The 20,819-nt window shown below is 39.1% G+C and overlaps 2 protein-coding genes, 1 long non-coding RNA gene and 1 other non-coding gene across 4 annotated transcripts; 2 read left to right on the top strand and 2 right to left on the bottom strand.

Annotated features, from left to right (window-relative positions):
- Positions 1-5,188: 5,188 nt before the first annotated feature.
- LOC140620390 (uncharacterized) lies at positions 5,189-7,050 on the bottom strand. The gene is made up of 2 exons (XR_012020184.1): positions 6,801-7,050; positions 5,189-6,298 (listed from the first exon to the last, which is right to left on the bottom strand). It is a non-coding gene; the product is annotated as an uncharacterized lncRNA (long non-coding RNA).
- Positions 7,051-7,139: 89 nt separating this feature from the next.
- On the top strand, positions 7,140-8,555 carry RPS20 (ribosomal protein S20). The gene is made up of 4 exons (XM_072804590.1): positions 7,140-7,353; positions 7,566-7,665; positions 7,976-8,049; positions 8,336-8,555. The coding sequence occupies exons 1-4, from the start codon at positions 7,351-7,353 to the stop codon at positions 8,516-8,518; spliced, it is 360 nt and encodes a 119-aa protein (XP_072660691.1). The 5' UTR covers positions 7,140-7,350; the 3' UTR covers positions 8,519-8,555.
- Positions 7,838-7,904, top strand: LOC140620480 (small nucleolar RNA U54). The gene has a single exon (XR_012020263.1). It is a non-coding gene; the product is annotated as a small nucleolar RNA U54 (small nucleolar RNA).
- A 4,828-nt stretch (positions 8,556-13,383) lies between the features above and the next one.
- Positions 13,384-20,662, bottom strand: NRG4 (neuregulin 4). The gene is made up of 2 exons (XM_072803812.1): positions 20,616-20,662; positions 13,384-13,791 (listed from the first exon to the last, which is right to left on the bottom strand). The coding sequence occupies exons 1-2, from the start codon at positions 20,660-20,662 to the stop codon at positions 13,506-13,508; spliced, it is 333 nt and encodes a 110-aa protein (XP_072659913.1). The 3' UTR covers positions 13,384-13,505.
- Between the last annotated feature and the right edge of the window lie 157 nt (positions 20,663-20,819).

A 20,819-nucleotide genomic window follows, 5' to 3' on the forward strand; every position in this document is an offset into this window, starting at 1 on the left:
CAGAGTGAAAAGACAACCTAGAGAATGGAAGAAAATATTTACAAATCATATATCTGACAATGGGTTGATATGTAGAATATGTAACACTCATACAACTCAAAGACTAAACTCAAATAACCTGACTTAAACATGGACAGAGGACTTAAATGGATGTTTGCTCCAAAGAAGACATACAGATGGACAAAAGCATATGAGAAGATTGCTCAATGTCACTAATCATCAGAGAAATGTAAACTAAAATCAAAATGAGATATCACCTAACATCCATAGGAGGGCTATTATCAAAAATAAATAAATAAATAAATAAATAGATAGATAGATAGATAGATAGATAGATAGATAGATAAATTTAAAAAGCTGAGGATTTAAAAAGTGGAGAAATTAGAACCCTTGTGCACTGCTGGTGGGATTGTAAAATAGTGCAGGCTTTATGGGAAACAGTATGGATGAGTCTCATAATTTTAAAAGTAGAAGTACCTACCCTACAATACAGCAATCCCACTTTTGGGTATATATTCAAAAAATTAAAAGGAGGGTCTCAAAGACATACTGCACAATGATGTTCATCGCAACATTAGTCACAATAGCCAAGAAGTGAAAACAACCCAAAAGTCCATAAACAGATGAATGGATAAATAAATATTAAAAAAATAAATAATAAATAAATAAATAAATAAATAAATAAATAAATACACAAAATGTGGCATATATATATATGCAGTGAAATATTATTCAACCTTAAAAAGGAAGGAAATCTGGCAATATGCTATGACAATGATGAAGTTTAAGAACATTATGGCAACAGCCAGCCATAAAAAAGATGAATACTGTACAATTACACTTACATGAGGTATCTCAAATTGTCAAATTCATAGAAACAGAAATTAGAATGTGATTAACAGGGGCTGGGAAAGGAGGAAAAGGAGTTGTTAATAAATACAGAGTTTCAAATTTTCAAGATAAAAAAGTTCTGGAGATCCTTTCATAACAATATGAATACACCTAACACTACTGAACTATACGCTTAATGCTTTACGTGGTAAATTTTATGGCTTTTTTACCACAATAAAAAATTAAGTTGGAACGCCTGGGTGGCTCAGCAGTTGAGCACCTGCCTTTGGCTCAGGGCGTGATCCCACAGTCCCAGGATCGAGTCCCACATCGAGCTCCCTGCATGAAGCCTGCTTCTCCCTCTGCCTGTGTCTCTGCCTCTCTCTCTCTCTCTCTCTGTGTGTGTGTCTCTCGTTAATAAATAAATAAATAATCTTAAAAAATAAGTTAAAAAATATAATAAAATTAAATAAATGGCTTATGTACCCACATGCTTCCATTTAAACTAAGTTTTTCAAAGAGTAGTTCTCACTTCAAACCACGCTGATACTGTCTTGAAACATCTCATATCAAGATCACTCCACTGCATGGTTTCAGATTCTCATTGTACCTAATCCTTAAGAAACTACCACTTAGCCAGTGTAAGTGCATCAAAGAAGAGTATCTACAAATATCTAAGTAGGTTATTAAAATCCTTTCCCTTTTCCAACTTCTTATCTGTGCTCACCAGAATTTCTACACATACTTCAACCACAGCAACATATTGTGACAGACTAAATGCAGAGGCAGATATGAAAATTGAGTTTCTTCTATGAAGTCAGACATTAAAGAGTTGAACAAAAATAGAAAAACAATGAAAATAGTTATTTTTCAAAAAATATGTTAACAATGAATAAGTTTGTTATTATTTTTTAAGAGATTAACAAATGTTTGTGGACTTCCTCATTTTTAGCCTCTAATATAACAAATACCAATAGACATAGTGCCACTTAAAAGCTCTTTGGGGTCTTCAATAATTTTTAAACATATAAAGAGTTACTAAGAATGGAAAGTTTGAGAAGCACTGTTCCAGAAAATTATAAATCACTAAAATTGATGCTGGAACAGAGGTATCAGGGAAAATTAATCACCATAGAAGAAATTATACTTTATAGTTACCTCTCACTAAAACATGCATTCTACCAAGTCTTACACATTACCATACTACTATATAAACTTTCCACAGCATGAAGGGAAGCTTCCAAATTTATTTGATGCCAGCATATAAATACACATACAGACACACATAATTTAAAAACAATCTCACTTGTAATATGTTTAAGAGAGATTCTTTCCAGGAATGCAAAAAAAGGCTCAATATTAAAAAACTTATTCACCATGTTAATAGATTTTTAAGATCTAAGAAAACCTGGGATCCCTGGGTGGCTCAGCAGTTTGGTGCCTGCCTTTGGCCCAGGGCGTGATCCTGAGGTCCCAGGATCGAGTCCCACATCAGGATCCCTGCATGGAGCCTGCTTCTCCCTCTGCCTGTGTCTCTGCCTCTGTGTGTGTGTGTTTCTCATGAATAAATAAAATCAAGAAAGAAAAGAAAAGAAAAGAAAAGAAAAGAAAAGAAAAGAAAAGAAAAGAAAAGAAAAGAAAAGAAAAGAAAGAAAAGAAACCAACCATGGGATAATTTTTAAAAATGATCTCAGAACATGGAGGGTCTTTCTTAGCAGTCAATTAATTTCTTGAGGAGTCCCATCAAGTGGGGTATAAACATGGAAAAGTTTTCTCTTCTAATTATTGGTTTCAACTGCATTGTGTCACTCATCTTTTCCCACCCCTTAATTAAAATCTAGGAAAGAATCAATGACTTTCTGGTAACTTCAGGTTATTGAACTCAGTCAAATTCAGTTTGAAACCCTAAACTGATCTAATTCAAAGCTTTGTCCTTGCTATCACCAATTAGACTTGTGCTTGAGTAAGGAAACTATAACATCTATATTCCAGATAGGAGCACTCTTGAGTGAAAGTTAGCACTAGTAATAGTAACATCTTGGTCATGATGTACTGAGGCTATCCTGGCCATAGCAGATGAATGGCCACCTGAGATCAAAGGACTTGAAATGAGGAGAGGGAGTCTCCTCTGCTATTTCAAGCCTCCTCCCTCTGGTGTTGGGTAGCCCAAAGGAGGGACAAAGGAAGCAGAAGCCATCTTGAATGTCTGGCAATATGTTGGTAATGAAGAGATATTCTCTGATCTGTTTATCTCCATGCAATAGCCTTTCAAAGTTGGAAGATCACATAGTCCAGCACCCTCCTTTTACAATGAGAAAACTGAGGCCCACATAGATAGGATGACTCATGAGAGATGGCTGCCCTAGCAGTGGACTTAAGCATGTCCTCAAAACTCCTATCAGTGTCCCCTTTGCTGCACTGCAGCTGCCTCTCCTACATGTGTTCATCAGACCCAGAACCAGGCCTTGGGAGGTACCTTAATACTTAAGGGGTGCCAGTGCTGAGGTCTCATCTGAAAGCTCGACCAAGGAGATATCTGCTTCCAAAATCACACAATTATTCAGTTCTTTGGGGGCTATTGGACTGAAAGCTGCAATTCATGCTGGCTGTTGACCACAGACTACCCTCATTCCCTTGCCTGGGGTCCTCTCCCTATAGCACCTCCCAACCTGTCAGCTTGGTTTTAACAAAGCTAGCAAGAGAGAAAGTCTGCCAGGAAGATGGAAGTCAGAACCCTACTCAATCTGACATCCCAGCACTTTTGCCAAATTCCAGCATTTAGAGCATCTTACACATGTCCACATTCAAGAGGAGGAGATTCCACAGGGGCATGAGTAACAGGTGGTGGAGATCTCTGTGGGGTTACATTTGGGCTGTCCACCACACAAGCAATGCAGCAGAATTGTGTCATGAAAGCCAGAGGTTTCAATCTTCTCATAAAGGGAGGCAAATGGCATTTTCTAAAAAGTTGTACCAATTCTATACAACATGAAAAGCACAACCTCAGGGGGAAATGATTGATAGGTAAATCTATCCCTGGCTCCCCTGCATGATATCAGGATCCCAAAAATCTGACCATGGGAGTCCTTTGCAGGTTCTCTGCTAAAACTAGGAAATGGCACTATGTGACAGGAGTAGACCAACTTTTCAAATTGCATTTCAAGAAACATTAGAATCTCTAGGCCTGCAGGCCTGGGAACATGAGAAAGGAAGAGGGGAAAGAAGTACTACAAGGCCTGGTGAATAGAACATTTCTACCCCTACAGAGAATTGTTTGAGCTCTGCAGTTAAATATGATCAAAAAATTATCAACCCAATGCATGTTCCATATGAATCATTCTCAATGAAAAGATCTGTGTCCCTAGTTCTGTTCCACTGCTCACTTTAGTGAAATGATTTTAATGAGCAAAACGAATTAACTGGCCTTGGGTATCTATAGGACTTCAAACCAAAAAAATGAAGAGTTAAAAAATAAGGATTCAACCTTACAAAGGACACATATTAGTAGCTCAATAAAATTTCTATCCTCAACTAAAGTAAAATACAGACAGCCTTGCTATGCTACTTTATCCAACATAATAGGATTTTACACCTCGCAGATGCGTACTACTACTACTAATGATAACAGTAAGAGCTAATATACAGTAAGAGACAAACAGTAAGAGACACCATAAGCACAGTGGCTAAGAGCACAAACTTTGGAGTTAGACTGCATAGGTTCAAACACCGGCTTTTCCTGTGACCTTGGGCAGGTCACCTAACCTCAGCTTTCTCATGCATAAAATATGAATAACAGCACTTACGCTCCAGGGTTGATGTGAGGATCAAACAAATGGATATTAATGCAGTAATATTAGTTAATACAGTAATAGTAATTAATTAATGCTGTCATGTACCCAGTACTGTTCAAGTCCTCACACGTAATCCTTGTAAACCACAAGGAATTGCCTCCACATTTCACTCCCCTATCAATACAACATGGGTAACCACAAGAGAAAGTTTTAAACTTTCTGGTTTTTATTGTTAAATTTCAGACTTTATTCTTAAATTTCAACACAAATTTATTTAGATAAAAACTCTGCAAATAAAATAATGTCTAAACAGACATTTGACACATTCATTTGAAATTTTGCTCTTTTTATTTTACTAATGTGTACCACGAATTAAGTAGTTTTTAAGCTGTTAATTTCCTTTTGTAAGGAATATGATGACACTGTCATTGCAGCAAAAGACCAGTAGATGGCTGTCCACAGAAAGGAACAAATACCTACAGTAAAAAGTTTTTATGAGATCGTTTTAAAAGACCTACAAAAATCAGAAAAGGAAGGCTATGAATGGAGATGTTGAAAACATAAAGTTTGCAATGGTCTTAAGAATATTTTTTAATTTTAAAATGAAACAGATATTTAAGTCCATCTTTCACAGTAAGATCTTCATTACACTGCTGGAGGAAGTATCTATTTGGGTATAACTTTGCCAGAGGCCAACTTACTTAACACCAAAAGTACTTACAATTTTACAATATGCATATCCCTTGATAAGCCATCAAAGGATACGTATATCTAGTAATTGATCTAAGGCATTAAGGATGGCATACTGTATTTTCTTCTTCTTTTGGATAAATTGTTAATTTTTACTTTTTCTCCAATATCTTACGTTATGTTAGAACATTACACTTTTAATGAAAATGTGGGGGCTACAGGAGCAGTTAAGTATTAATTTAAGAGAAAAATATAACAAACTGTCTGAACCAAACATAAATTTGAAAATTGTGATGCTTTCATTACATTTTTCTAACATTATCTCAACCAGCTGTTTCCTTCATTCTAGTCACATCCACAATTTTTTCCCATACATACTGGGCTACATTTAGCCTTTTTCTATACTGAAATTCTTTTCTATAGTCAAGGTAGTTAATTTGTCCACCATTTTCTCAAGTACTTGAAAGGAAAGGGAAACCTAAGAATAGCTGTACCAGATTTATTCCTAAAAAAATAAAAATAAAAAAATTAAAAAAATCACAAATATACTTCCCAAGCATTCCCTGGTAGCCATAGCAATAAGTTAAAGCCCGAAGTTACAACGTCTCAGTTGGGTTATGGCCAGTAAACTAAGAATGCAGGCTTTCAGTTTTTTTGCTGCAAATTCTACTAACAGGGTTTTTACAGCCAGATGACACTTAGAATAACTGAACCAAAAACAGAACTATTTCAATATTTCAATTAATTGTTAAGTGGCAGAAAAATCTAGTATACCTATTTTTGTGAGCCAAAGAGAGCCAGCGATTAGCTAAGCCCAATTATGACCAAATCGGTTAGTGCTATTATTTGATAAAAGTTTCAAGTATAATTTCCCTTCAAGGAACAGAAGAGGGAGGCTCCAGAAGGAGCCCTAAGGGGAGAGGTCAGATCTCCTCCATTCAGGGTTTCGTGTCCGGGCACACTAAGTCTTCTGCATTCACGCGCACCTGCAAAATAATGCGGTTATTCACTCTTCCTTCTGCCCTGTACCAAAACCAGCCTCTCCCGTCTCGTTCCACTTAACCCAGCGTCATCTTTCAGTTGTTCGTGTCCTCCTTACGCTCTCGCTCCTGTGTGGACCCAAGTCAGTGGACTACTCTTGGCTTCTCCACGACGCTGGGTCTCCCGCACTCGGTATCAGGGAGACCTTGGAGGGTCTTATCCCCACGGACCGGGGGTCGGGGGCCGGCGCGGGCGCCCGGGAGGGGCCGCGATGCTCCACCCGCGCCAGGGCAATCGCCTCGGAGGAGGAACGAACCCAGGGTCAGGGGCTTCCTAGAGACCGACCGGAGGCCTCTGCGCTCCGGGAAGCCAGCAGGCGAAGACTCACGGACGTGTGTTTCAGGCTACGAAGAGCAACTGCCGGCTGAAGCTTAAGACAACGCGCCCAGGTTGTCAGGCATCCTTCCTAACATCCACGGGGGTCGGACCCGGAACTAAGTCACCCACCTGCTCCGAGAACCAGCCGTTCGGTTTGTAGAGGAGGCAACGCCCGCACCGTCAAAACCGCAGGAGTCGTTTGGACTTTGCAGACGCCAGGGGCGGACGCGGCAGGCAGAGGAGCTTCTCAGGCTTTAGGTCGCCGCCTCCCCGCCCTCCCTCCCAGGGGGCCAGAGGACCAGAGGACCAGAGGACCAGGGAAACCGCGCCGGCGGGGACGCCCCCTCGCGGGGCGCTGTCTCCGCCGGACCGAAAGGGGGCGGCCGCAGCCGCAGCCGCACCGCGCGTTTCCCGCCAGCTCCACGGGTACTGCAGCCCCGGCTCGCGCAGCCGCCTCCCGAGGCGTCAGGGCAATTCCTCTTCCGGGGCAGCGCGGAGACGCGTGCGCGACCCGGATGCGGACGACAGCGCAGCTATATAAGCGCTACGCAGGCCTCCGGCCTTTCTCTTTGAGGAAGACGCGGTCGCAGCTAGAGCGGAGCTCAGGGCGCCCCGCTCCCGCTCCTGACTCACCGCTGTTCGCTGAGGAACAAGTCGGTCAGGAAGCCGCGCCGCAGCCATGGTGAGGCGGGCGGCGGCGCCGCGGGGTCCGAGACGCGGCGGGACTTGGTCCCTTCTGGGGACGGGTTCCGGGATGGGAGGAGGCGGCGGCGGGAGTCCGAGCCTCCCTTGCCTAGTAAAGGGGCTCATGGGATGGTGGAGCAGCCTGAGAGGCCTCTTGATGAAGGCCGCGTCCAGGCTTTTAAGAAATGTGTTTCGTTTGTGTGATAACAGGCGTTTAAAGACACTGGGAAGACGCCCGTAGAACCAGAGGTGGCGATTCACCGAATTAGAATTACTCTAACCAGCCGCAACGTAAAATCCTTGGAAAAGGGTCAGTACGATACCTTCAGGGTGAGACGCTTGGGCAGAAAAACCCCCAAAACCATGAATTTGGCTTTATCGCTGCACACTCTTGATTCAAGTCCAGCGACAAGTTGCTTAACTTAAAAGGGAAGGGAAGCATGATGTATCCCTAACTGTTACCGTGTCTTTTAGATCTTTGTTGGCGATGAGGAGACCATTACTGTGTTGAATAATGATGATAGTTCTATACGCTATTCTGAGCCAGCAGGAGTTAAAATTTCCTAACGCCGCCTTGGACTGTTCTGAACGAACTGAAAGACGGTTTTATTTTCCTGTAGTGTGTGCTGACTTGATCAGAGGTGCAAAGGAAAAGAATCTCAAAGTGAAAGGACCAGTGCGGATGCCTACCAAGGTGAGCCGAGGTGGAGAGAACACAGACGCTGAAAGAAAAACTGGGTAGGATTGAGTTCATGTTAGGTAGCTGGTTTTCACAGGTAACTTGTCCCTTGCGTGGGGTGGGGTGGGGTGTTTTTTAAGAGCGCTGTCCAGGCTGAGGGAAAAACGCACTGGCCATTATCAATTAGTGGTGTCTGAGAACTTTTAGGGAAGTATTCAAATGAAATATGTGAGACTGGTGATTTTCCAGATGTCGTGGGGGTGAGTACAAAACCATAAATGGTTGGTTTCTTTTGTCGCAGACTCTGAGAATCACTACGAGAAAGACTCCTTGTGGTGAAGGTTCTAAGACTTGGGATCGTTTTCAGATGAGGATCCACAAGCGACTCATTGATCTGCACAGTCCTTCTGAGATTGTTAAGCAGATTACCTCCATCAGTATTGAGCCTGGAGTCGAGGTTGAAGTCACCATCGCAGATGCTTAAATCAACCTTTTTTAATAAATTGATATTCTGTTGTTAAGTCTTTTTGTTGTTGTTGTTGTTAAGTCTTGTTGACATTCATCATACCAACGAATTTTAGGAATACAGAGTTGTGCTGTGAAATCTAGCCTACCTTTGGAGTAGTCAAAGTTAGATGAACATCCTAAGGTGGGTGGTCTATCTTGTTTTCATCGTATGTCATAGAGGCCACTAAAGCAGTTGACACCTGACATCGCTTAAAAACTGAATTGTATTAAAATACACGGTGATCTTAGTATTGATAAAGGTATACGGTGTGGTGGTTCATAACTGGCTGCATATTGGAGCTTTTCCAAAAGGATATCTGAGTTCTACCCCCAAAATTTTGACTTAGTAGATACAGGGTGCTGCTTACATGGACAGGTAACTAACATGGGAAATAGTGGTTTCTGCCAATTAATAGTCCTTCCTCTTTGGGCTAGAGTAAACCTTGCAAATTTTAAAATGTTCTGGAAATACTGGCCCTTATATTAAGCAGTTTTGCTGAGAAATGTTCAGATTATATTTTAGATTAATAGTTTTGGTTTTTTCCCATGAGAGGCAGATAGAAAAGCAGGTTCCATACAGGGAGCCCGATGGAGGACTTGATCCTAGGACTCCAGGATCACGCCCTGAGCCAAAGGCAGAGATGCTCAACCACTGAGCCACCCAGGTGTCCCAAATTAATAGGTTTTAAAACAGATCAGTATTTGTTAACATTATGGTTATATCTATAGAACACTTGTTTTATAGACAATCCTTGGAATTTAAATCCAATATGGAATTACACTAACATGGTCTGTAAATAATATATTTATGTTAACTTTAGGAGAGGAAAGCATGTTATGTGCCATCCCCTGTTGGCATGATAATAGGTAACATTGTGATCACATTTGCTATGCTTAATAGGATTATAGTCATGAAGGTCATGCCTTTCTCTGGATTTAGGCTTAAACCATACTCTAGACTGTTGTCCACTGTCCTCAGTAACTGTTCAAATTGAACTTCAGCTGAGATTGCTCTGTACATCCAGTTGTGTACTAGATGACCTGCATCTCACATAGCTCAAACTTGACATGTCTAAAATGAAAATCCTCTTCCCTCCCCAAAACGTGTGTGCTCAATCCATGTTCACCATGCAACCACATGGGTCACTCAAAAATTGAATCCACATCCCCTATCTCACTACTTTCAACATCCAAGTCCTTTGGATTCACCATTTTTCCTCAGATTTCAGAAAATTTGGACTTAAGAGATTTGAGTGGAACTGAATCTAGAAATATGCCAAGTTGATAAACTCAATCCCAGGTATTTTTTGACTAATATGCTTGGTAAAAGATTTTACTTACTGTTCAGTAAACATTGAGCCAAAAGCATAGTGTTTGAAGAATTCCACAATAGGAGTCTAGGTAGGTCTCCTGAGGTGAGCAGTGATTCATTCTAAGAAACTGGTGTTCTTGGTTTAGAAGTGAAGGAATTATTGGGGTGCCTGGGTGGCTCAGTTAAGTGTGCTTTGGGCTCAGGTCGTGACCTGGAATCCCAGGATGGAGCCCTTCATTGGGCTCCCTGCTCAATGGGGAGTCTGCTTCTCCCTCAGCCTTTCTATACTGGCCCTCTTGTGTTCTCTCTCAAAATATTTTTAAAAAGGAAGTGAAGGAATTATTAATCAGAAGCCAGATGGTGAGTTACTGGCCTGTTTTCCAGCCAATTTTAAGCTTTACATTGAGGACTGCTAAGAGAGCTCTTTAGTTAGGTAGCAGTTACAATCATTTTAAAACAAGTGCCTGGTGATGTGTGACCTCCATGCAGGTACTTGCAAGTTTGTTTTGATGATCTAAATATATTGCGACATAGAAGTCTTGGAATACACTTAATACCCTGAGAACTGGTTGAGAAAATAACAATTCTGTGAAAACAGCTACTTAGGACTACAGAATAGGGAAAAGCGTGCCTCAGTAAATCAGGAGATGTTGAAAGAACAGCTCTATGGCCTTCGTAACAGTTCTGAATTTTAAGTGATGTATGCCAAAGTAACTAATACATAAACAATTGTAATTCTTCCCACTCAGATTTTTGGGAGTTGTATTTAAGCTAATAGGTAATATTGAGAGAGCCTGTAATACAGCCAGAATACAGCATTTAAAATTTTGGGAACTGCTATTGCCTTCAATTCCTCAAACATTTAAGAATTACTTGGAAACAAACCACCTGCAGGACCTTGGAATATATAGAAACCAACTAAAGGTAGGTTAAGTAGTGCTAATGGTGCCAATGATTTCGAGAGTTAGAGGCCAACTTGTATGGATTAGGCATGTAAAGAAATGGGCCTCTCCAGTCCTTACCTCATTTCCCTTGGATTCAGAGTACTGCTGCTGTTTTACAAATGTGAGCTAAACATAAGGCAGCAGAAACCACCATGGCTGTGCATTTGCTGGATCACATCTCCTCACCTGACATCCTTAAGTGCAAATGTGTAAACTCTGGATATAAAGTGAAGAGGCCAAAGAATGTAAAAGGAGAATCCTGGCCATACCATCAGATCTCAAAACATGGTTATTTTGGATATGTGGGCTTGGTAAGTGAGTCTTTGGGCCTCAGTTCTCATATGTAAAATACTAGAGTATCTATCTCAAGAATATATACGTATGTTCCTTTGTCTCTGGAAGACATTTTCCAACCAAACCAAGACTGGCTGGCTAAGGGCATATATTTTTCACACTAGGACCTCCATTCCCACAGAGCAGGGTACACTGCTAGCCAATGGTATTAGGTCAAATGGCACTTGGAGAAATATATGTGAATCCCCAGGGGCATGCATGGCCTTTCTAAATGTGTCCTTCAACCAAAAAGTAACCATGTAGATCTAACTATACTGGAGAACCTGGCAAAGCCAAAGTTGTGTTTGTTTTTTAAGATTTTATTTATTTATTCATGGGAGATACAGAGAGAGGGGGGCAGAGACACACAGGAAGAGGGAGAAGCAGGCTCCATGCAGGGAGCCCTACATGGGACTCTATCCTGGGACTCAAGATCACGCCCTGGGCTGAAGACGGTGCTAAACCGCTGAGCCAACCGGGCATCCGAAAGCCAAAGTTTTATCTTTTGAAAGTAAGATGAATTATTTCCTTCATCCTAGGAATAGTCTATTTCACTTTTATAGCAAGTTAAACTTTTTAGAGTGAGAGAAGTAAACCCATACATTATGTTCTGTAAACTGCTTTTTTTTTCTTTACATAGAATGTATCCCAAAGAGGGGTTTTTTTTTTTTAAATATTTTATTTATTTATTCATGAAAGACCCACAGAGAGAGAGAGGCAGAGACACAGGCAGGGGGAGAAGCAGGCTCCATTCAGGGAGCCTGACGAGGGACTTGATCCCAGGTCTCCAGGATCACATCCTGGGCCAAAGTCGGCGCTAAACCGCTGAGCCACCCGGGCTGCCCCCCAAAGAGGTATTGTTAATGTATTACTTGAAACTCCATGTACGTAAGAAGTAATTATAATCTGTTTTCTCTTTAGCTGTATAAAATTTATATCTTTTTAAAAAACAATATTAAACATTGTTCTGTAAATGATTTTTATCATTAATTATGTATCTGGGAGATATATCTATATCTGCACATACTTCATTTCTTTCCATGAATTTTGCATTATATGGATACACCTGAATTTAATTAAATAACCAGAATTTTTTTTGATTGAATGGATTATTTTATTTTTTCAAATTAATACTCCTACAAAATGTTTTGTTACTTCCCAAAGGAGAGTCAGCCACACGATCATTTCAATACAATATTTGAGGTTCTAGGGTTCCTTAGTATACCTGAGCTTTGGGGGCCTGTTATGATGGTAAATTCATTTGACCTCAAGGTGTAATCTTGGTGCAGAATAGAAGCAGGAGAAATTGACTCAATAGGAACAAAGCAGTTGATGAAAACAAGGGCCATCTATCCTGCCTCTAGAGGTCTTGATGTGGCATGGAAGGGAACCGGAATTAAAGTTAAAATGAAATAATTACAATTTTGAAGACCTGTGTTAAAAACAAGCATTACACTGGGTGTTATGCTATATGTTGGCAAATTGAACTCCAATAAATAATAAATAAATAAATAAAAAGCACTAAAAGATTTTCTTTTCAGCTAAAAACTTACTAAATTTCTAGAAAAGGCAACTTTTATGTAGTCATTTTCTGAAGCTGGAGAAAAAGTCATGTGAAAGCATACATGAGCACAAGAGAAGGTAAGATCATAGTCTTAGTGTCTTCATACACTGAACGGCCTCCTCTCAAGTGATGATGGGACTGACAGGATGGTTTATTGAATCATGACATTTAAAATACTTCCTTTCTATGCTCACTGCACAATCTTGCTGTAATTTGCTCTGTAGAAGTCTGCTTTGAGGAATTATGTTTCCATTCCCTTTATCCAAGTAGAATTAAACACCTTACAAGCTATCGAAGGAAGCATAGCAATCTAAAGAGAAGGAGAGAAGACAGATCTTGGGATTCAGACTTAGGAAGAGACACACCACATAGTGACATAATGATCTACTGTCACCTATACTAATAAAGGGCATTCAGTAGGCCACTTCACCCATTACAGCTCTCTCAACTTTGCCTAAAACCAGATCAGTTGCAAACATAGCAACTTCTCAAATTTGTAAAAGAGGCCAGATAGCAAAAGGCTTGCCATTGATTTGTAGTGCAAGTTTAACACATTGAACACGCAAAGAATGTAAAACTAACAAATCTGAGAATTTTCTATGCCTTATACAGCAATTTTTGAGAAAACTTTCTCATTCTATGCCCATGCAATCAAAGCCAGGTTACCACCACCATAAGTTGAGTTTTAATGCAAACGGAAGACTCTAAATCCTCTTGTTTAGAAATTGTGAGATTTTTAGATGAGTGACTTGGTTTTCATTTGTAGAAACTGGGTAGGAGTCTGCTTAATGAAAATCTTGTTTCCCATCTCTCAGAGATCATGATCCTTTGTTTTCTGACATCCAATATCTTGGAAACTGTGGTGAGCACCAGTACTGCTTGTCTCTGCCAGGTCTATGTCATCCTGGACTGAAATGGCCCTCTGAAGGTGGCCTTTCCTGAGAAGAAAGTAGGGGGTTCCAATGATAAGAGTTCCCAGAAGAACAGTCAATGTCACAAAAGCTGCAAACAGGTCACTTTTAGTTTGGATGCTGGAGCTTGGTGGAAAAACTTCTTCACAATGAGCTCCTGTGTAATTTTCAATGCATCTTCCCAGGCTTCAGGTCTCAACAACCTAATGCAGGGCAAATCTCATGTCCCAACTTGGAATAAGACAAAGAGAAGCCAGCATCAATTCACTTCCTACAAAACGGATGGGGAATAGTAGGTATCACATCCTTCCATTCAGGCAAAAAGACCTGTGACTGGGATCACAGTTGACATCTTAATTTTTAAATAGTTTCATTCTTGGTCAAAGGTTTAGGGTTGAGAAACAGAACCTAAGACACAGGTAGGGAAATCTGGAGTGGGATTAGATCCAGGGAGTAATCTTCTTTGCTCCTAGATAATGAGAGGAGGAAGAGCCAATCTAAATAACCAGAATTTATTTAAATAATAAAATTATTAATTAAAGAATTAGTCATTTATTTAAGAACATTTACTATGTGCAGTTATGACTTTTTCTAAGGTAGATAAAAGAGATTTCAGTTGCAAGATATCAGATATTTTCATTTTAAGATATAATCAGATTGATGGCCTCACATGACTGCCCATTTATACTCCTACCAATAGTAGAAGTACAATAACATCCATCTGATGAACAAAAAAATAAACCATTTTCTCCTATCTTCCATTGTTTATTTTCTCTTTCTGGTGCTCCTATGATTGGATGACCTTCTGGAGGTCCTGTATATCTCTTAGCTTTCTTTCCCTGTTCTTTTCATCTTTTTTCATTATACAATGTGGGATATTTCCTTGACTTTCTCATCTAGCACTTTTTATTGATTTAATTTTTCATTTTGATAATGTTGCTTTTTTTTTTTTTTTTTAAACTCCTCCATTCTGGAAAATTTCAAACCTACATGGGGTAGAGGGAATGGTATAATGAACCCACTCAGCTTTAAGAACTGTCAACCGATGCCAGTCTTCATTTATACTTTCACCCTCTCCTCCAAGCAACCTTCAGATTTTTTTTTACAGATTTTATTTATTTATGAGAGACAGAGAGAGCGAGAAAGAGAGGGGCAGAGACGAAGGCAGAGGGAGAAGCAGGCTCCATGCAGGGAGCCGGACGGGGCACTGGATCCAAGGTCTCCAGGATCATGCCCTGGGCTGAAGGCGGTGCTAAACCGCTGAGCCACCCGGGCTGCCCAAGATTATTTTGAAGTTAATCGCAGACATAATGATATTTTATACACACATTTTTCAGTGTCTAAATTGAAAAGATAAGGACTCATTTATTACTTTTTTTTCAGTGTAATAGTGTTATGTTCATGTTGCTGTGCAACAGATTTCCAGAAGTTTCCCATCTTATAAAATAAAGTCTATACCCACTGAACAACAACTCCTATTCTCCCTTCTCCCAGCCCTTGGCAACCATCATTCTAATCTGTTTCTGTGACTTTGACTACTTTAGATACTTCATGTAAGTAGAGTCGTACAATATTTCTCTTTGTGAGTGGCATTTTTCATTTAGCGTAATGTCCCTAACCTCCATCCTTGTGCCATGACAAGATTTCTTTCTTTTTAAAGGCCGAATAATATTTCACTGCATGTATATACCACATATATTCATTATTTATTCATGTATCCCTCAGTGAATATTTGGGTGGCTTCTACTTCTTGACTATTGTGAACAATGCTTCAGTGAACCCAAGAGTACTAATATCTCTCCAAGACTCGGCTTTAATTCTTTTGGGTAAATACCCAGAAGTGGGATTGCTGGATAATATGGCATAACTGTATTTTTAATTTTTTGAGAAACCTCCGTAACATTTTCCATAGTGGCTGGACCCTTTTACATTCCCACAAGGATTCCATTGTCTCCATATCCTCAACAACACATCTTCTAGGAGTTTTGTTTTTTTGATAGTAGCCATCCTAATAGGTGTGAGGTGGTATCACATTGTGTTTTGATTTGTGTTTCTCTAATGATTAGTGAAGTTGAGCATCTTTTTTTAAAAATACTTGTTAGCCATTTCTATATCTTTTTTGGAGAAATGTATATGTAAGTTCTTTGTCCATTTTTCCTTCAGGTTATTTTTGTTCTTGCTGGGTTGTAGGTGTTCTTTCTATAGTCTGTATATTTAACTCATTATTAGATATGTGATTTGCAAATATTTTCTCCCATTCTGTAGGTTACCTTTTCACTATTTATTGTTTCCTATGATGCGCAGGCTTTTAAAAGTTTGATATCGTCCTATTTGTCTATTTTTGCTTTTGTTACCTATGCTTTTGGTGTCATATCCAAGAAATCATTGGCAAATCACGTTATGAAGCTTTTCATTGGTATTTTCTTCTGGGAGTTTTGTTGTTTAGGCATTAGTTTAAGTCTTTAACCCATTAATTTTGAGTTAATTGTTGTATATTGCTATTTTTTATGTGGCTTCATTCTTTTGCATATAGATATCCAGTTTTTCCATCACTGTTAAAGAGACTGTTTCTCCCCCACTGAGTGGTCTTGGCACCCTGATTGAAAAACATTTGGGTCGAGGCATCTTTGCATTCCAGAAAAAAAAAAATCCTGTTTGGTCATGATGTATAATCCTTTTAAGTGCTGATGAATTCAGCTTGCTAGTATTTTGTTGAGGATTTTTGCATCAATATTTATCAGGGATATTGGTCTCTAGTTTTCTTTTTTTATTGACCTGTAATAAAAAAATTTCAGTTTTTATTGACCTGTAACTTAATAGTTTCAGGTGTACGAGGTAATAATTCAATATTTGTATAGAGTCTGCAGTTTTCTTGTGGTGTCTTTGGCTTTGGTATTGGAGTGATGTTGTTGTCACAGAAGAAGTCTGGATGTGTTCCCTTCTCTTCCATTTTTTAGAGGAGTTTGAGGAGGAGTGGTATTAATTCTTCTTTAAATGTTTGGTAGCATTCCCCAGTGAAGCCATCTGATCCTGGGCTTTTCTTTGTTGGCAGGTTTTGAATTACAGATTCAATCTCCTTACTAGTCTATTCAAATTTTTTGTTTCTTCATTATTCAGTCTTAGTAGGTTGTATGTTTCTAGGAATTGATCCATTTCCTATGGGTTATTGAATTTTTGGGCATATAAGCGTTTGTAGTATTCTCTTATAATCCTTTTCATCTCTGTGGCATTAGTTGCAATGTCCCATATTTCAAATCTGATTTTAGTTATTTAAGAAGTCTCTCTTTTTTTCAAGGCAATCTAGCTAAGGGTTTTTAATTTTGTTGATCTTTTCAACAATCCAACTCTTAGTTTTACTTATATCCCTATTGGGCTTTTTTCTATTCTTTATCTTGTTTATGCTCTAATCTTTAGTGTTATCTTCTTCATGCTAACTTTGAGTTTCTTCTTTCTCTAATTGATGTAAAGTTAGATTTTGATTTGAGACTTTCTTCTTTCTTAATGTAAGCATTTACACCTATAGTCTTCCCTATTGATACTGCGTTCTCTTCATCTTATAAATGTTGGCTTATTGTTTTCCAATCTTATTTATTTCACAATATTTTCTAATTTCCCTCGTAATTCCTTGACCAAAGAATTTGGCCAAATTGTTTTTTCTGAATTCCAGAAAGTTGTTGAACTCACAAGTCTGTTTCCGTTTTCTATTTTGTTATTTATTTATTCCTCTATGATAATTTCAGTGAGGTTGCTAGGCAGAGAGATGAAGCAACTATGTTTGCTCAGTCTGCAATATTGAGCTGAAATTTAACTGATTCTTAAGTTTCTTGAGCATCTATTTTCTAAAGACAATCCATCTAGGACAACTTCTCATTAAGAAGAAGGGTAGAGTAACATTGTGCTTAAGGATAGGGCATTGTGAACCAGACCATCTGGATTCCAAATTTGGCCATGCTCTTTTCTAGCTGAGACTTTGATTATGTTACTTATACTCTTGTATCTTAATTTTCTCATCAGTCAAATGAGAATAATAATAAAAAATTCCTCGTTGAGTTATTGGAGGGTGAAATGAGTTAATATTTTTAATGTGCTCAGGTTAGTTTTTGGCATAGAGTAAGAGCTATTTCAATATTTGGAAATTAATACATTTGAATTTCAGAAATGCAATGTATCTGAGAATATAGCCCCTTGAATATGTTTCACTCATACCTGGTACAGAGTACCCTGAATACAACATTTAAAAACAATTCTGCTTAGAAATCAGCTAGAATTCAGTGGTGACAGCTTTCATGGTTTAAGTAGGTAGTTAATAAAAATGTGTGAGTTTGAATGACTGACAAGATAAACAGGCATCATAGTCACAATTGAAATGAATTCACAAAAGGTCCAACTAACAGAAGCAAGAGACACAACTGGCAAAGGAAATACTCAAGGAAACAGATTCCAAACATTCGTTTCCTTCCAAAAGACCATAATAAAATAACAAAAAATATAGTTCTACAAAATTGCGGTATATTTTTTAGAACTTTTGACATGGTTTGCCCATAAGCATTTGACAGGTGTTTTTAATCATATCAGATTCATCATTTGTTCACTTACAATTCGGTACATGGTACATTATCAAGTCTAAAGTGTTTTCATTTCTAAAAGAGTCAACACTGTGGGTTTAAATCTTTTCCAAAGACAAATCCCATTAAACTTTGCTTTAAAGAAAATGAGGGAAGACCCACAAGAGCAAGAAGTAGTTTGTCTTGTAAAACTGAGGAAAGAGAAATGAACCAGTATCCTGAAACCTGATTCATCACAATTCAGTCAAGTGGTGCCACAGTGCCAGAAAATAAGGTTGACACATGTTCCTTAAAGATTCTTCTTTTTGTTTTTCTTTTGAAATAATCTCAAACTTACATAAAAGCTGCAAGAACAGTACAAAGAACATTTTGTCAACCATGTGGGTAAAAGTTGTCAACCTGACACCCCATCACCCCCCAAACACTTCAATATATTATTTCCCGTGTGAAAATGCCTTCTCCAACACAACCATAATACAACCATCAAAATGAGGATATTCACACTGATATGATGATAGTTCCATCTAAGCCTCACATCTCATTCAAGTTTTGCTAATTGTCCTATTATTACCCTTTAGAACACAAGGGTCCAGATAAGAATCAGGCATCCCATTGAGTTAATAGATCTTGTTAGTCTCATTTAGCTCTCAATTCTTTCTTGGTGTTCCCTTGACCTTCGCGACCTTGACCCTTCTGAAAGTTATAGGCACTGACATTAGGATATCTTCCTTAACCCAGCTCAGACTGCAGCACCTCATTCAGGGCTGACTCCTACAAGTGTGCCCACCTCTGCTGAGACCCTCCCTCTTTGGCTGGTTGCCCACTGGAGTGATACCATCTCACCTGCTCAGGCTTCCACACCCTTGCACTTGGCCCCCCCACCCACCCATGCAGGCACCCCTCTCACTGAGGAACCTGCACTTGGAAGTCCCTCTATAGACACCTACTTTCCCCTGCTCAGGTCCTGATACCATTGCAGCTTCCCACTCCCTAGGTGGGTGGTTTCACACAAAGGCTGAATTGCTCAGGGAGAGATAGATAATGGGGAAAAGAAGAGGACAAGCTTTCGACAGTGTTAAGAAACATGTCTTAGGATCTGTCTAAACATGAATTGTAGCAGACAAAAGTCTGAACCAGTTGACAAACTGAAGTCATTTTTCTACAAATTTTAAACAAAAAATCTTTTAGCTTATACCACGAATCCCAAAGGCATATTTTGAGGTATTAAAATGGGTGGTCACATTTGACTATGATTATTTTTAAAACATGCACAGAGAATTCACTGTATTAAACATTTTATGTGTATATACAAAAATGATATTCAATCTTTGCTCAAACTAAAAAATGAAATCAATAAAAATTATTGTATAAAACATTTAAATTAATAAGATATTATTATAAAATGTGGGTTCCTGTTTTATGTTAGTGTTCTCTAGGGAAACAGAACCAATAACATATGTATATGAAATTTATTGAAATATATGAAATTTACTGTTAGGAATTGAGTCATGTGATTATGAATGCTGAGAAGTCCCAAGATCTGCAGGGTGAGTCAGCAAACAGAGATCCGGGAGAGCCAGTGATTTAGTTCCAGTCTCAGTCTAAAGGCCTGAGAAGCAGGAGAATGAATGGTGTAGTTCTAGTCTCTAGGCCAATAGGCTCGAAGATAGATCAGGAAGAGGCAAGGTTTCAGTTCAAGTCTGAAGGTAGGAAAAAGTCAATGTCCCATCTCAAAAGTAGTCAGACAAGAGGAGGCCCCTCTCACTCCCAGGAAGGTCAGCATTTTTGTTATATTTGGGCATTCAACTGATTGGATAAGGCTCACGTATATTGGGGTGGGGGGCAATCTGCTTTACTCAGGGTACTGATTTAAATGTCAATCTCATCCAAAAACAACTTTGCAGAAGCACCCAGAATAATATTAAGCCAAATATCTGGGCTTCTCATGGTCTAGTCAACATATAAAATTAGCCATCACCTCGGTGGCTCAGTCTCACTCTTGATTTTGGCTGGATCCTGATCAGTGTTGGGCTCCATCCACACTGGGCATGGAGCCTGCTTGGGATTTTCTCTCTCTCCTTCTGCTCCTCCCATTTCCCTCTCTTAAAAAGAAAAACAAATTTTTAACCATCACAAATGGCAGGCTGAATCTTTCTACAGGAAACCTTCTTTCCTACGGGAAACTGCTAGTCCATCCATGCCACCATCACTTCTTTTTTCTCTTGCACCTCTAACAGAAAATTTAACATCTTAACTAGTTTTAAGTGTACAGTTCAGTAGTGTCAAATATACTCACGTTGTGGTGAAGCAGATCTTCAGAACTTTCTCGTTTTGCAAAACTGCAATTCTATACTCATTAAACAACTACTCCCCTTTCCCCTGCCCCCTAGCCTCTCCATCACCATGCTACTTTCTGTTTTTCAGAGTTTGACTTATGTTGGATACCTCACAGTAGTGGAATCATAATAGTACTTGTCATTTTTGACTGGCATATGTCACTTAACACAATGTCCTCAAGGTTCACCCATGTTGTATTATTTGACAAGATTTTCTTTCTTTTTAAGACTGAATAATATTCCACTGCATAGCTACCACATTTTCTTTATCTGTTTATCTATTAATGGACATTTAGGTTATTTGCACTTCTTG

The sequence above is a fragment of the Canis lupus genome, chromosome 28 (assembly GCF_048164855.1).
Source record: "Canis lupus baileyi chromosome 28, mCanLup2.hap1, whole genome shotgun sequence".
Classification (NCBI taxonomy): Eukaryota; Metazoa; Chordata; class Mammalia; order Carnivora; family Canidae; genus Canis; species Canis lupus.